We start from the raw sequence: 12,172 nt of genomic DNA on the forward strand, positions 1-12,172 counted from the left end.
CTTCTGTGCCATTCACATCCAGCTTAAATGTCATCCAGACCTCAAAATCCAACTGCCACCCATCTACATTTCCTCCCGTGGCTTTCGTCACCTTGTATCATTCCTTTATTTCTTTTTTTTTTTTTTTGAAGATTTTATTTATTCATTTGACAGAGAGAGACACAGCGAGAGAAGGAACACAAGCAGGGGGAGTGGGAGAGGGAGAAGCAGGCTTCCCGCTGAGCAAGGAGTCTGACGTGGGGCTCGATCCCAGGACCCTGGAATCATGACCCAAGCTGAAGGCAGACGCCCAATGACTGAGCCACCCAGGCGCCCCACCTCCTATCATTTCATTGAGGTTTTAATTAATGCTTGTTGCCTCTCCAGGGTGTGGCTTTCATAATGGAGACATTTAGGTATCCCTGGGTCCGCAGAAAACCAACAACCTTTCAGCAGTCCTCTGATGCACATTCGTGCCTCGGATGTGCCGAGCACGGTTCCGGGGCCTGGGGATAACCTGGTAAACGAGACATGTTGCAGGAAGCTCAAGTTTGGGTGAGGGAGATGAAGGTGAAACAAGACATGTTAAAAGTTTTTATCATGTATTTTAGGAGGGGAGAGGTGCTGTGGGAGGAAAAAAATGTAAAACAGGGTTGGGGATCAGGGAACTATTGTGTCCTGAGGACTCCTTCCTGAGAAAGAGACATTGGAGGAAAGACGAGAAGTGAGGGAGGGAATCATGCACACATCTGGAGAAGAGTATTCCAATCAGAGGGAAGAGCCTGTGCAAAAGGCCTGAGGCAGGATCATGCCCAGCGTGCTTGAGGCTAAAATCCCCACAACAGCACTCTTACATGGGGTTAATTCTCCCTGTCCACGTGGAGGCTCAGAGAGGTCAAACTTCTTTCCCAACATCACACAGCGGTAGGATCTGAGCCCTGTCTCTGGAAGACAGCTCACTGGAGAGACTTGGCCAGGCAGTGTTCAGTGACAGCAGTGGTATTGCTGGGGAAATGGCCTCATGGGTCCAGGAGGAAAGCCCTATTCCCACCTCTGGATGGAAATGGGAATCCATTCTCTTCTTTGCTTCCAGGCAGTAGCTGGGTGGGGTTGCCTGGGGAGGCAAGAGCCTTCCAGAACCCACTGACCGCGTCACCTTTTCCAGGTGCCAGCGGGAAGAACAGAGAGACCCCAGAAGAGCACAGACCTCCCACGGCAGCCTGAGGTAAGCTTAAGCTGCACATATATGTTCCATAAATCCTTGTGGCATGCCCCCTCGGTGCCATATGCTGGCAGCTCCCTTCCTGCTTGCACAATCCTGGGAGCTGGAGATGGCTCAGATGCCCCCTTTTACACCCGAGGAAACCGAGGCCCAGGGTATGGAGGGCACACAGCCAGAAGGTGATGGAATTGGGGTCGAAACCCAGGAACTGGGCTCTAGAGTCTGCACCTGTCTGGGTGAGTCAGTAAGTGTTTGAGAATGGCTAAGTCCTGCCTGGGGTCTAATCCACTACTTGCCTGTGCTAGAAAACAGACCTTCAGGCATAGGGCTGAGAAACAGTGCAGACACTGCCTCTCCAGACAAAAGGACATTAAGGGAATCCAGGGAAGCCGGGGAAAGGGACCCTGGAAGGCAGACCAAGGGCTCTGCCTGGATATGGGGAAGGAAAGCTTCTAGGAGGAGGTGACATTAGAGCTGGGGTTTTGAAGGATGAATACGAGTTTGCCAGAGAAAACCTTAATGAATTTACTTTTATTCATAAATTTTATTTGTTCAAACACTCCCTGCTTCCCCCATGTGTCTGCCTTCTGCTGGGCCATGCCAGGACCCTCAAGAAGCCCCCAGTCTTAGAAAGACAAAGCTAAATGCGGACACCCCCACAGGGATCAAGCCTGGGCCAGAGGGGTAGATGGAACTAGAGGTGCCAAACAGAACCAGTAGCATTCCTGAGGGGTTCAAGAGAACTTCCTAGAGAATGATCATTTAAGACTTTTTTTTTTTTTTTGAAAGATTTTATCTATTTACTTGACACAGAGAGAGATCACAAGCAGTGAAAACAGCAGGCAGAGAGAGAGGGGGAAGCAGGCTCCCCGCAGAGCAGAGAGCCTGAAGCGGGGCTCGATCCCAGGACCCTGAGATCATAAGACCTGAGCCGAAGGTAGAGGCTTAACCCACTGAGCCACCCAGGCTCCCCTAAGATGGGTTTTAAAGCACAAATAGGAGTTTGGCAAGGAAGACAGCTCTGTTTGAAACCTGCGGGGCCTAAGGGATCTGTGGGGAGCCAGGGGCCATGCTCAGGTCACAGGGCCATCAAAAATAGGCACAAAGAGTGGATGATGGTTTGGATCAGCATTCCAGAAGCTTGGAGCTTCCTGGAAGGGCAGGGGGAAAAGGGAAGCAGGAAAGATCCAGTAGCGATCAGTGATAAAGGAGCAGTTCTTGGCCTCCTTGGGGGAGGCTCCGGGGCCATCTCGGAGGCAGGGACATGAAGAGAACCAGATTGAAAGGATGGATTCTGGGCATGTGGAGTCTGGGAGGCTCGCCTTGGCGTCTCCATGCCTCAGTCCTCTCTGTAAGTACTTAATCCCCAGCAGGGCCTGGGCAACTGTCAGAGCCAACAAGGGCTAATCAGGTTGGAGGAGGTTGGGGGGTGTGGGGAGGGCAAGATAGGCAGGGGGATACATTTCAATCCTGCACGGACCTTAGCACCTAGGGGCTAGAGGCCAGGTGTTGGGGTCCGCCAGGAGCTCAGGGAAAGTGCTCGGCCCATCCTGGCTCTTCAGTGCCTGTTATACTCCTCGCAGGAACCACCCCGGCCCACCAGGATGAGGTGTCGCCGGTGCCCGGTGACCAAATCGGGCCTGGCTGTAGCCCTGAGCATCTTCACACTCCTTGTCCTCCTCCTCCTCAGTCTGCACGCCTCGCCACCCACCTTCCAGAGCCTGGAGGAGCCCCCGGGCCGCGCAGTGGCTCTGGCCTGGCCGGCTCCGCCCTCCCGCCCACCGCCCAACCCCTGCCGGCCCAACACTACCGCCGCCGCCCAGCCGAGCTTCGCGAGGCTGCCGCGACATGTGCGCTACTTCCTGCTGTATAAACACTGCCGCGAATTCCAGCTGCTGCAAGACGTGCGGCCAGACAAGTGCGCGCAGCCTGTCTTCCTGCTGCTGGTCATCAAGTCCTCGCCCAGCAATTACGAGCGCCGGGAGCTGGTGCGACACACCTGGGGCCGCGAGCGCCTGGTGAAGGGCGTCCCGCTGCGCCTCATCTTCCTGGTGGGCACGGCCCCTGACCCCCTGGAGGCCCGCAAGGTCAACCGGCTGCTGGCGATGGAGGCGCGGGCGCACGGTGACATCCTGCAGTGGGACTTCCATGACTCCTTCTTCAACCTCACGCTCAAACAGGTGGGCCAGCGAGGGGGGTTGGGGGACGGTCCGCTGGTCAGGGCCACCCATCCTTCCCGCCCGCTCCCCATCACCTCCTCTGATGGGGCCCAGGGAACCAGACGTCCCCACCCCCCCATTCCCCCCCCCCCACCTGTTGTCCTGGTGGTGGTCTGAAGTCTTCTAACTGGGGGTGGGTGGCGGGCAGGAAGAAAGGGCCTGAGGTTACAAGGCCAGCTTCCAGAGCCAGGACCTGGGTTTGAATTCAGGCTCTGCCTCCTATTTGCTGTTTGCCTTTGATAATCATTTACCTCTCTGTGCTCGCTTCTTCCTGGTCAGGGAGGAAACGGCGGCGTCTGAGGGCTTCCGGAGGGTTTTCAGGAGGTTATTTACAAGGCAGGGGAAGAGCTCCTGTAATCTGTGTGGGTGGAGGAGCAGTGGACAGGACCACTTTGTTTATTTCTTATTCTCTGTCCCCTTAGGACCCCATCTGTGCAGGAGGTGGTCAGGAAAGACTTTTTTTTTTTTTTTTAAGATTTTATTTATTTATTTGACAGAGATCACAAGTAAGCAGAGAGGCAGGCAGAGAGAGAGAGAGAGAAGCAGGCTCCCCACTGAGCAGAAAGCCCGATGTGGGGCTGGATCCCAGGGCCCTGGGATCATGACCTGAGCTGAAGGCAGGGCTTTAACCCACTGAGCCACCCAGACACCCAGGAAAGACCTTTCTTGATGGACAAGGACCCACAGGAAGTGGAGAGAATCCTACCCAGTGCACAGATAAGGAGTAAGAGGCTCCAGAGACCCACCCAGGCATTGGAGGGGGTGCCCAGGGCAGGGTCTCGCTCATCATAGGCACAGAAAAGTCTGGGCTCGAGACCTTAAGTTGCTACTTTCCTGTTGTGTAACCTTGTTCCCTGTGCTCTTTCTGGAGAGCCTCTATTTCCTCATCTGTAAATGAGGTTGATGACCACAACTGCCTCCTAAGCTTGCACGAGGGATTCAAGGCAGCGCAGGCATGGAGAACAGAGCTGGGCATGTGGCAAAAGTTATTACAGGGAAGTAGAAGCCGAGGCGGGTCGAGGGCTAGAACCTCTCAACATGACATGTTCTTCATGCAGAACACAAAAGCACGTAATCAGTGTCCATTGGACAGGCATGAAATCCAGTAGCTATGAAGTTATGACCCACAGGGGGTGCTGGGGAGATGACACAGGGAGGGGAGACACAGCCCCCACTTGGGGGAAGCCTAGAGTCCAGTGGGGAAGGTAGATGTTAAGTAACGATGACACGAGTAATTATTTAACAGCAGTGCTTGGCCAGGCAGCATCCAAAGGAAATAACAATAAATGTAAATGGGACAATTTTCAAACACTTCTTGGTGCTTTACAGAGCATGATTTCCACAGATCCCCAACACCCCCCAGGGGCACGTCCTATGATGGGGTCTGTCTGGAAAGTTGAAAACTTTCCAGAGGCTTAGGGTGGTGCCTCAAACCCAGGCTGGCCTGACAGCAGTTGTGGGGGGAGAGCCTATCCTCATCTGGGCTTCCTGGGCTGCGGCGGCTCACAGGGACCCCAGGCCGATGGCCCCAGCCCTCCAGCTTGTATGCCCTGTCCACTTCGCCTACAGGTGCTCTTCCTACAATGGCAGGAGACTTGGTGCACCAATGCCAGCTTCGTGCTCAATGGGGATGATGACGTCTTCGCACACACTGACAACATGGTGTCCTACCTGCAGGACCACGATCCTGACCATCACCTCTTTGTGGGGCAGCTGATCCGCAATGTGGGCCCCATCCGGGTTCCCTGGAGCAAGTACTATGTGCCAAAGGAGGTGACCCAGGAGGAGCACTACCCGCCCTACTGTGGCGGGGGTGGCTTCCTACTGTCCCGTTTCACAGCCACTGCCCTGCGCCGGGCTGCTGTCACACTGGACCTCTTCCCCATTGATGATGTCTTCCTGGGCATGTGCCTGCAGCAGGAGGGCCTGGAGCCCGCCTCCCACAGTGGGATCCGCACAGCCGGCATTCAGGCCCCCTCAGCCCACACGTCCTCCTTCGACCCCTGCCTCTACCGGGAACTGCTGCTTGTTCATCGCTTCTTGCCATATGAGATGCTGCTCATGTGGGATGCGCTGAGCCAGCCCAACCTCGCCTGCGGCAAGAAGTTACAGATCTACTAGGTGGTGTCAGGGCCCCCTAGCCTCTAGGCTCTGATCTCCACCCCCATGGAAAGGGGCAGCATCTTCCTCCCTGGCAGGGGAAATCTTCATTCCTCTAAGCAGGTCAGGCATAGGGGAGTGCCAGGAAGGGTTTGATGAGTGCCTAGTCTAGCTGGCAAACTCCTAGATATCTTTCCAAACCCACATGGTACTTGAACCCATGTTTCATCATCCTCCCTAGGCTCTCTGCTGAACGGACCGTCTCTTTCTGTGGGAGCTAATTGCAGAAGCCCCTCTCCTAGGGTTCTGGGTTGCTGCTCCTGCATCGACCCCCTCTGAGTCAAGGTCACATTTCCCAGCTCTGACCTTGATCACAGGCTGGACCTTAAAGGCTGACCAGCCCCTCCTTGGTCATACACCTAGAGTGGTTTAGTGGTATGTGAGTTCCAGCCATGGTTCAAGGTCAGTGGCAGGACTCCTAGTTGAAGTGAGCTTAGGAAAGGAGTTTTGTTCTCAGCCTCTCCATGGTCTCCATCCACCCGAGATGGTGGAAGCGGTCAGAGAAGCCATGAGTGGGACCGCCCCATCCCTGCCTGTGATATCCAGTGCTCTGATGGCTGATGCATTGGGTAGAGGAGGGAAGAAGCTGTCTGACTCAAGCAAAACCAGCTCCAAGTTTCTGGGAGTCCCTAACAGGGCCCTGTCCCCCCCGCACTTATGCTCCCCAAGAATTCAGGGAATGTTGTGGGGCCAAAGGGTCTTCACTGGGCCCAAGGTCAGCACACACACTCACCCCAGTGCCCAGAGAAGGGAGAGATTCTGGTCCTTGGGTGTCTCTGAGCTCTAGGGACCCAGGACCAGCCTTTACCTCAGTAAGCTAAGCCTTTCAGATTGGGGAGATCCAAGCAAAATGGTGACCACCACCCCCAAAACCCTGCTGGCTCTGGGTGGATGTCTGGGGCCTGGGCTTCCGAGGCATTGGAGTAGTGCTTAGGACGTGGGGACGGGGTGACCCCAGACAGCAGAATGATCGCTGGGAAGTGAGTACTCAGGAAATAAAACGTTTTGTGAAGACCTGAGGTTCTTTTTCTTTTTTTTTAAGATTTTATTTATTTATTTGACAGAGAGAGACACAACGAGATGGGGAACAGAAGCAAAGTGAGTGGGAGAGGGAGAAGCAGGCTTCCCACTGAGCAGGGAGCCCCATGCGGGGCTCGATCTTAGGACCCTGGGATCATGACCTGAGCTGAAGGCAGACGCTTAACCAACTGAGCCACCCAGGCGCCCCTCTTTTCTTTTTTTTAAGTGATCTATAAGTTTTAATTCAGACCAGTCTCTAATCAGTAACTAAGCCTCATTTCCAGTAGAAAATATGCGCCAATAAAAATGGCATGGGTGAAGTAGGGGCTGCAAGGGTTTCTATTGGACAGATCTGCCATCATCCTGCCCCAGCTCACACACCCTCCATGGTTCCCTGTCACCCTCAGATCATGTCCCACCAAGACCTGGTCTCACTGCCAGCTTGGCAGCATGCTCAGGAGAGAGAGGCACAGGGGTGGGACTGCTGCGGGCCGTGAGACAGTGGACCTGCTTTGGCCTCCTGCTTCCAGCAAGGCTCCTTCCAAACACCACCAGCCTCCCCTTCTTCACCAGACTCCTGTCCCACTAGGACTGTGGCTTTACTATCTTCTGTCCCACCTCCTTTCCCTTCTGTAAGTATTTATTGTGTATGTCCTGTATGCTATACCCCTTGCCCTATACTCCTGCTCCCAGCCCCACTGGGATGGCAGATATCCACCTTACAGTGAGAAAACAAACTCATGAACAATCAAATAGTAAGTTATAGAAGTCAATATGAATAGAAGTCAAATGAAGCAATCGGACACACAGTGATGGGAACGAGTATCAGCTGAGAGATCAGAGATCTGGGACTGAGGGGGGACATTAGAGCTTGGGCCTGAAGAAAGAGGACATTACCTTAGGAAGAACTGGGAGAAAGGTGTTCCAGGCAGAAGGCATAGCATGTGCAAAGGCCCTGAGGTGGGATAATGGGGAAGCATTCGAGGTGCAGCGAAGAGGCAGTCATTGGAGCTTGATGAGTAAAGAGGACCTGGAGGGAGGAGAGGCTTGATGTCAGAGGGGCTGGCCACATGGGGACTTGTGGGCTGGGGTGAGGAGAAGGGAGTTATTTTGAGAGTGATGGCACCTTTGGAGCAAGGAAACGACAGGATTGATTTTTGAGTTTTAAGTACCGCTGTTGGAAAGGGAGGTGGAAGCCGAAGCAGCATCCAGGCCAAGGAAGGCGGGCCTGGATGAGATGGGGGCGCTGAGGGGGTTTCTAACATAGGTCTGACCTCATCCTGTCCCTGCTCATCAGGGGCTCCCCATCATCCTCAGGAGAGAGTCCTGCTCGCCTGCTGCAGTGGCTTGAAAAGTACACATCTCCCTGGGACCTTAGAATATGGCTTTATTTGGAAATAGGGTCTTTGCTGGGGTGCTGGGTGGCTCAGTTGATTAAGCGTCTGACTCTTCATTTCAGCTCAGGTCATGGTCTGGGGTGGTAAGATCAAGCCCTGTGTCAGGCTTGGAGCTCAGTGAGGAGTCTGATTGAAATTCTCCCTTTCTGCCCTGTCCCCCCCGCACGCGCTTTCTCTCTCAAATGAATTACATCTTTTTAAAAAGATGTAATTTATTTGACAGAAAGAGCATGAGAGAGGGGAGGGTCAGAGGGAGAAGCCGACTCCCTGCTGAGCAGGGAGCTCAATGCTGGACTCAATCCTGAGACTCCAGGATCCTGACCTGAGCCAAAGGCAGTCGCTTAACCCACTGAGCCACCCAGGCTCTCTCGAATAAATAAATCTTTAAAAAAAGGGAAAAAAGCCCTGGGTGGCTCAGTGGGTTAAGTCTCTGCCTTTGGCTCAGATCATTAGCCCAGGGTCCTGGGATCCAGCCCCGCATCAGGCTCCCTGCTCAGTGGGGATTTGGCTTCTACCCTCTCCTTCTCTCTTGCTGTCTTTCTCCAATAAATAAATAAAGGATTCAAAAGAAAAGAAAGAAATAGGTTCTTTGCAGATACAATTAAGGATTCAGGGGAGATCACTCTGGGTTAGGGTGGGGGGGCCCCAAATCCAATCAGAGTGTTTTGACAAGACACAGAAATGAACACATAGAGACACTGGAAAGAAGGCCATGTGAAGACAGAGACAGAGCTTGGAGTCCTGCATCTAGAAACCAGGGAAGGCCAAAATTGCCAGCAGCCAAAAAAGCCAGGAGAGACCCCAAGCAGATTCAGAGCCTCAGGGAAGGAAACAACCCTGCCCCACCCTGACTTCCGGCTCTGGCTTCCAGAACTGCTAAGGGAAGACAGTTTCATTTTAGGACTCCTGATTTCTGGTAATTGGTGACCGCAGATGTTAGAGAAATAATAATGTTGTCAAATGCTTGGTCATTTTGCCCCGGGAGTCCTAGAATGCAAGTTCCATCACAGGGTGAAGGGAGGGTGAAAATGAGAAAAATGGTCGGAGTTGGATCAGTAAGTGTCCCCTGTGGCTCATTCTGATGTCTGTGTGTCTGCCCACTGTTACGTGGACTTTAAGTGACCTCGAGGTGCCCCCCCCCACATGGGTCTTGACAGACGACCTCAATTCAAATCCTGCACTTGGCCATTCCCTCCCTCTCTGACCTTGGCAAGCAGCTGTCTCCCCCGGCCTCAGTTTCCCCACTTTGTATTTCAATGACTCTCAAGTTGCTATCAAGTTCCTGAAAGGGGTGGTAGGGCCATGGCTGTAGGGGTGGGGCTGAGGGGGATGGGTGGGGACAACCCACGCAAGGGCTGATGCAGCCTTGTCCCTTTTTCTTGAGAAAATGCAAACAGCTGCTTAGGATTCTGCGGGGAGTTTTCTTTATTTACCACTGGGGAGATAGCAAGGGGGGAGAGACACAGATGCAGGGAGGGCGGTGCCTGAGGCTCCTCGGAGCAGAGGAAGTTTGGCCCTGAGTATCTGGCATCTGGGCAAAACCAAGGCTCTTCCAAGCCAGGGTGCAGGTGTCATTTTTCTCGTGGTTGGCCCCTCAGAGGAAGGTGGCCTGGGGGAGGTGGGGAGCACAGCAAGGTAATTGTCACCATCCTCCCAGACAGGGCTTTGTGGTGCTGTGTGGCTTCAGGAGCTCGCTGGACCAGACCCCTCTGGGTCTCTGGATCCTCCGGGGCCACATCCGGGAGGAGGGTTCAGTGCGGACACAGGGTCAGCAGGTCCCCCCGGGTGCAGCCACTGAGGCAGCAGTGGTGGGCAGGGTTGGTGGCAGCTGCCCGCCTGCGGTGGTGATGGCGAGAGCCCTGGGGCAGGGGCTGTGGCATGAGAACCAGCATGGGGTCCCCTTCGGCCACCAGCCTGTGGAGATGTTGTCCTTCCAGCCACTGCAGCAGCTCACCTGGGGACAGAGCAGAATTCAGCGTGGGCAGGGGACCCTAGAGGACCCCTCCCCAATATATGCACACACGTCCCACCAAGTGACCTGCCGAAAGCTCCTCTTGCGCACAAATAGAAAGTGAGCACCTATTAAATGCCTACTGTCTACTGAGCACAGATTAAACTCTCCCATCCAGATGTGTGCACTCTCAACCCACAACCACTCTCAGGTCCCCTGTTGTGCACGTTCTGGCAAGCCCTCTATCACGCAGACGCATAGACACTTCACAAAGCCAGAGACAGCAGGGGTGACATGGGACATATACATGGGCACATGTGTGCAGGCAGTGGGCTCACACATGCACACACAGGCACATACCCTCAGAGCCCTTCCCAGCCCTCCCCCATGCGTGCCTCTGTACCTCCAGGGGCATCTGTGTCACAAAGACGTATGCATATAGGACGCATATCTGTGACACGCAGGCATACACATCCCTTTTCTACTCTCTGTACCAGAACGGGGCGCAGGGTGAGAAGAGTGAGACCTGGCCTCAATGCTCCATTTAAGGGAGTGCCAAAAAACTCAACAATGAAGATTGATCTTATCTTAATGCAATTTTTAAAATCAAAATTAATGCAAAAATTCACGAAGATCAAAATACTGAAATCGTAAAGAAGGCACTTTGAAGACTGCCTCGCTCGCCTCGCACTGATTTCCTGCCCGGCAGGGGACGCATCCTTCGCGCGCTGGCACGCACACCAGCGCTGCCGGCAAGTGGACGCCGGTAGGTGCATGCAAACCCATCCGCCTGCTCCGACGCCCACCAGCGCCACGTGCACCTGCCCCACCTAGAAATCCCAAAGCGCAGTCCTCGCCCGCCCCTCACTCACGCTCGCCGCCAGCCACCCGCCTCCGGTCTTCCGAGGACCAGCGCGGGCCCCCGCACAGCCGCACCAGCGCGCGCACGAAGTGGTGGCCGCACAGCTTCTCCCGCGCTTCCGGAGCGGGCACAGTGCCCAGAGCGAGCGCCAGAGCGGTGCCCAGCAGCACCAGCGCCCAGGTGAGTGGGCGGGACTCCATGGCGGCAGGAGGCCGGCCCCAGCAGGGACCCCTTCTTATAGGCATCCAACCCGGCCCAGCTGAGGACCTTGGATGGGGACAAAGCATTCCGCGGAAAACTCAGGGAGAAGGTCAAGGGCTGGGTGAGTGCTGAGTGCAAGTGTAGTGTGTAAACCCCGCAGTTGGGTTTTCTCTCTCTCTTTTTTTTTTTAAAGCAATCTCTACGCCCCAGGTGGGGCCTGAACTCACGACCGCGAGATCATGTCTTGCATGCTCCAACCACTGAGCCAGGCTTTTTTGTCCTGCCTGACTTAAGCTTTGATGGCTCAGGCATCCTCTTCAAAGATGGCTATCTGGAATAAATCTATTTGCCGCCACCCGGCTAGATAAAGAGCCAGGCGTCCTCCCCGCACTGAGGCTCCCTTGTTTGAGAGGTCCGGGCTGGTTTTAAGAACGGGCCCTTGGGACCACTTGTGTTTTTCCCTTCTGGCTCTTTAAATTCCCACTCCCGTGGTTTAAGGTTAGCACTAAGCAATGAGCCCTGGGAACCGCAGGCCCCCATCCTGGACCCCCATGGAAGCAGAGCCCAACCAGTGACCATGTCCCCGCCCCTTCACTGTGTGGGGGGTGTGATGCCCTGCGGTCCCCAGGTCCTGTCAGAAAGAAACCTTTATTTTTTTCAGTTTCCTGATGGTTGTTGCTGAAGGGGGAGCAACTGCAAGGGCCGGTCCAACCAGACACTGGACACTGGCTGGCTGAGCCCTAACCAGTTCAAGCCCCCTCCCCCCAATTCCAATATTTAAGCCCGACTCCCCATCGTGATGGTGTCTGCAGACCTGCGGGCTCCAGGGGAGCATCACGTAGTGGAAGGGGGGGGGCTCGCAATGGGATTCGTGCTCTCCTAGGAAAGGGGTGTGAGAGAACGCACCCCACCCCCCTCCATATGAGCACAGGGCCAGAAGGCAGCCATCAGGCCCCCGGGGATTCAGGCCACTGAGGCCAGGGAAGGGAGCTGCATGCCAACCAGCTCAGAACATTAAATTCACACCATGTCTGAAATCCACCAATAAAGAATGAGCCGGGGGAAGCCAAGCCCCCTCACCAGACCCCAATAAAAGCAAAGCCCCAAGCCCTGAGTTGGCTCCCTGTTTCCACCAATGACCTCAATGTATAGCCCTAGGTC

The 12,172-nt window shown here is 54.7% G+C and overlaps 2 protein-coding genes across 2 annotated transcripts; one reads left to right on the forward strand and one right to left on the reverse strand.

The window, feature by feature from the left end:
- Window positions 1–2,230: 2,230 nt before the first annotated feature.
- On the forward strand, window positions 2,231–6,392 carry B3GNT3 (UDP-GlcNAc:betaGal beta-1,3-N-acetylglucosaminyltransferase 3). Its single transcript, XM_032867637.1, has 3 exons — window positions 2,231–2,552; window positions 2,785–3,381; window positions 4,990–6,392. The coding sequence occupies exons 1-3, from the start codon at window positions 2,466–2,468 to the stop codon at window positions 5,539–5,541; spliced, it is 1,236 nt and encodes a 411-aa protein (XP_032723528.1). The 5' UTR covers window positions 2,231–2,465; the 3' UTR covers window positions 5,542–6,392.
- A 3,107-nt stretch (window positions 6,393–9,499) lies between these two features.
- On the reverse strand, window positions 9,500–11,032 carry INSL3 (insulin like 3). The gene is made up of 2 exons (XM_032867644.1): window positions 10,821–11,032; window positions 9,500–9,951 (listed from the first exon to the last, which is right to left on the reverse strand). Exons 1-2 carry the CDS (start codon window positions 11,008–11,010, stop codon window positions 9,749–9,751), a joined length of 393 nt encoding a protein of 130 aa, XP_032723535.1. The 5' UTR covers window positions 11,011–11,032; the 3' UTR covers window positions 9,500–9,748.
- Window positions 11,033–12,172: the final 1,140 nt, after the last annotated feature.

The sequence above is a fragment of the Lontra canadensis genome, unplaced genomic scaffold (assembly GCF_010015895.1).
Source record: "Lontra canadensis isolate GAN:19392208 unplaced genomic scaffold, GSC_riverotter_1.0 scaffold35, whole genome shotgun sequence".
In the NCBI taxonomy this organism is placed as follows: domain Eukaryota; kingdom Metazoa; phylum Chordata; class Mammalia; order Carnivora; family Mustelidae; genus Lontra; species Lontra canadensis.

What these genes read in the sequence shown, in the direction of transcription:
- B3GNT3 (XM_032867637.1), top strand. Translation starts at nt 2,466, where the DNA reads ATGAAGAGAACCAGATTGAAAGGATGGATTCTGGGCATGTGGAGTCTG. An exon ending in TCCATGCCTCAGTCCTCTCT is followed by an intron (nt 2,553 to 2,784) that starts GTAAGTACTTAA and finishes TACTCCTCGCAG; the next exon opens with GAACCACCCCGGCCCACCAG. An exon ending in TCAACCTCACGCTCAAACAG is followed by an intron (nt 3,382 to 4,989) that starts GTGGGCCAGCGA and finishes CTTCGCCTACAG; the next exon opens with GTGCTCTTCCTACAATGGCA.
- INSL3 (XM_032867644.1), bottom strand. Translation starts at nt 11,010, where the DNA reads ATGGAGTCCCGCCCACTCACCTGGGCGCTGGTGCTGCTGGGCACCGCT. An exon ending in GCGGGTGGCTGGCGGCGAGC is followed by an intron (nt 9,952 to 10,820) that starts GTGAGTGAGGGG and finishes CTCTGTCCCCAG; the next exon opens with GTGAGCTGCTGCAGTGGCTG.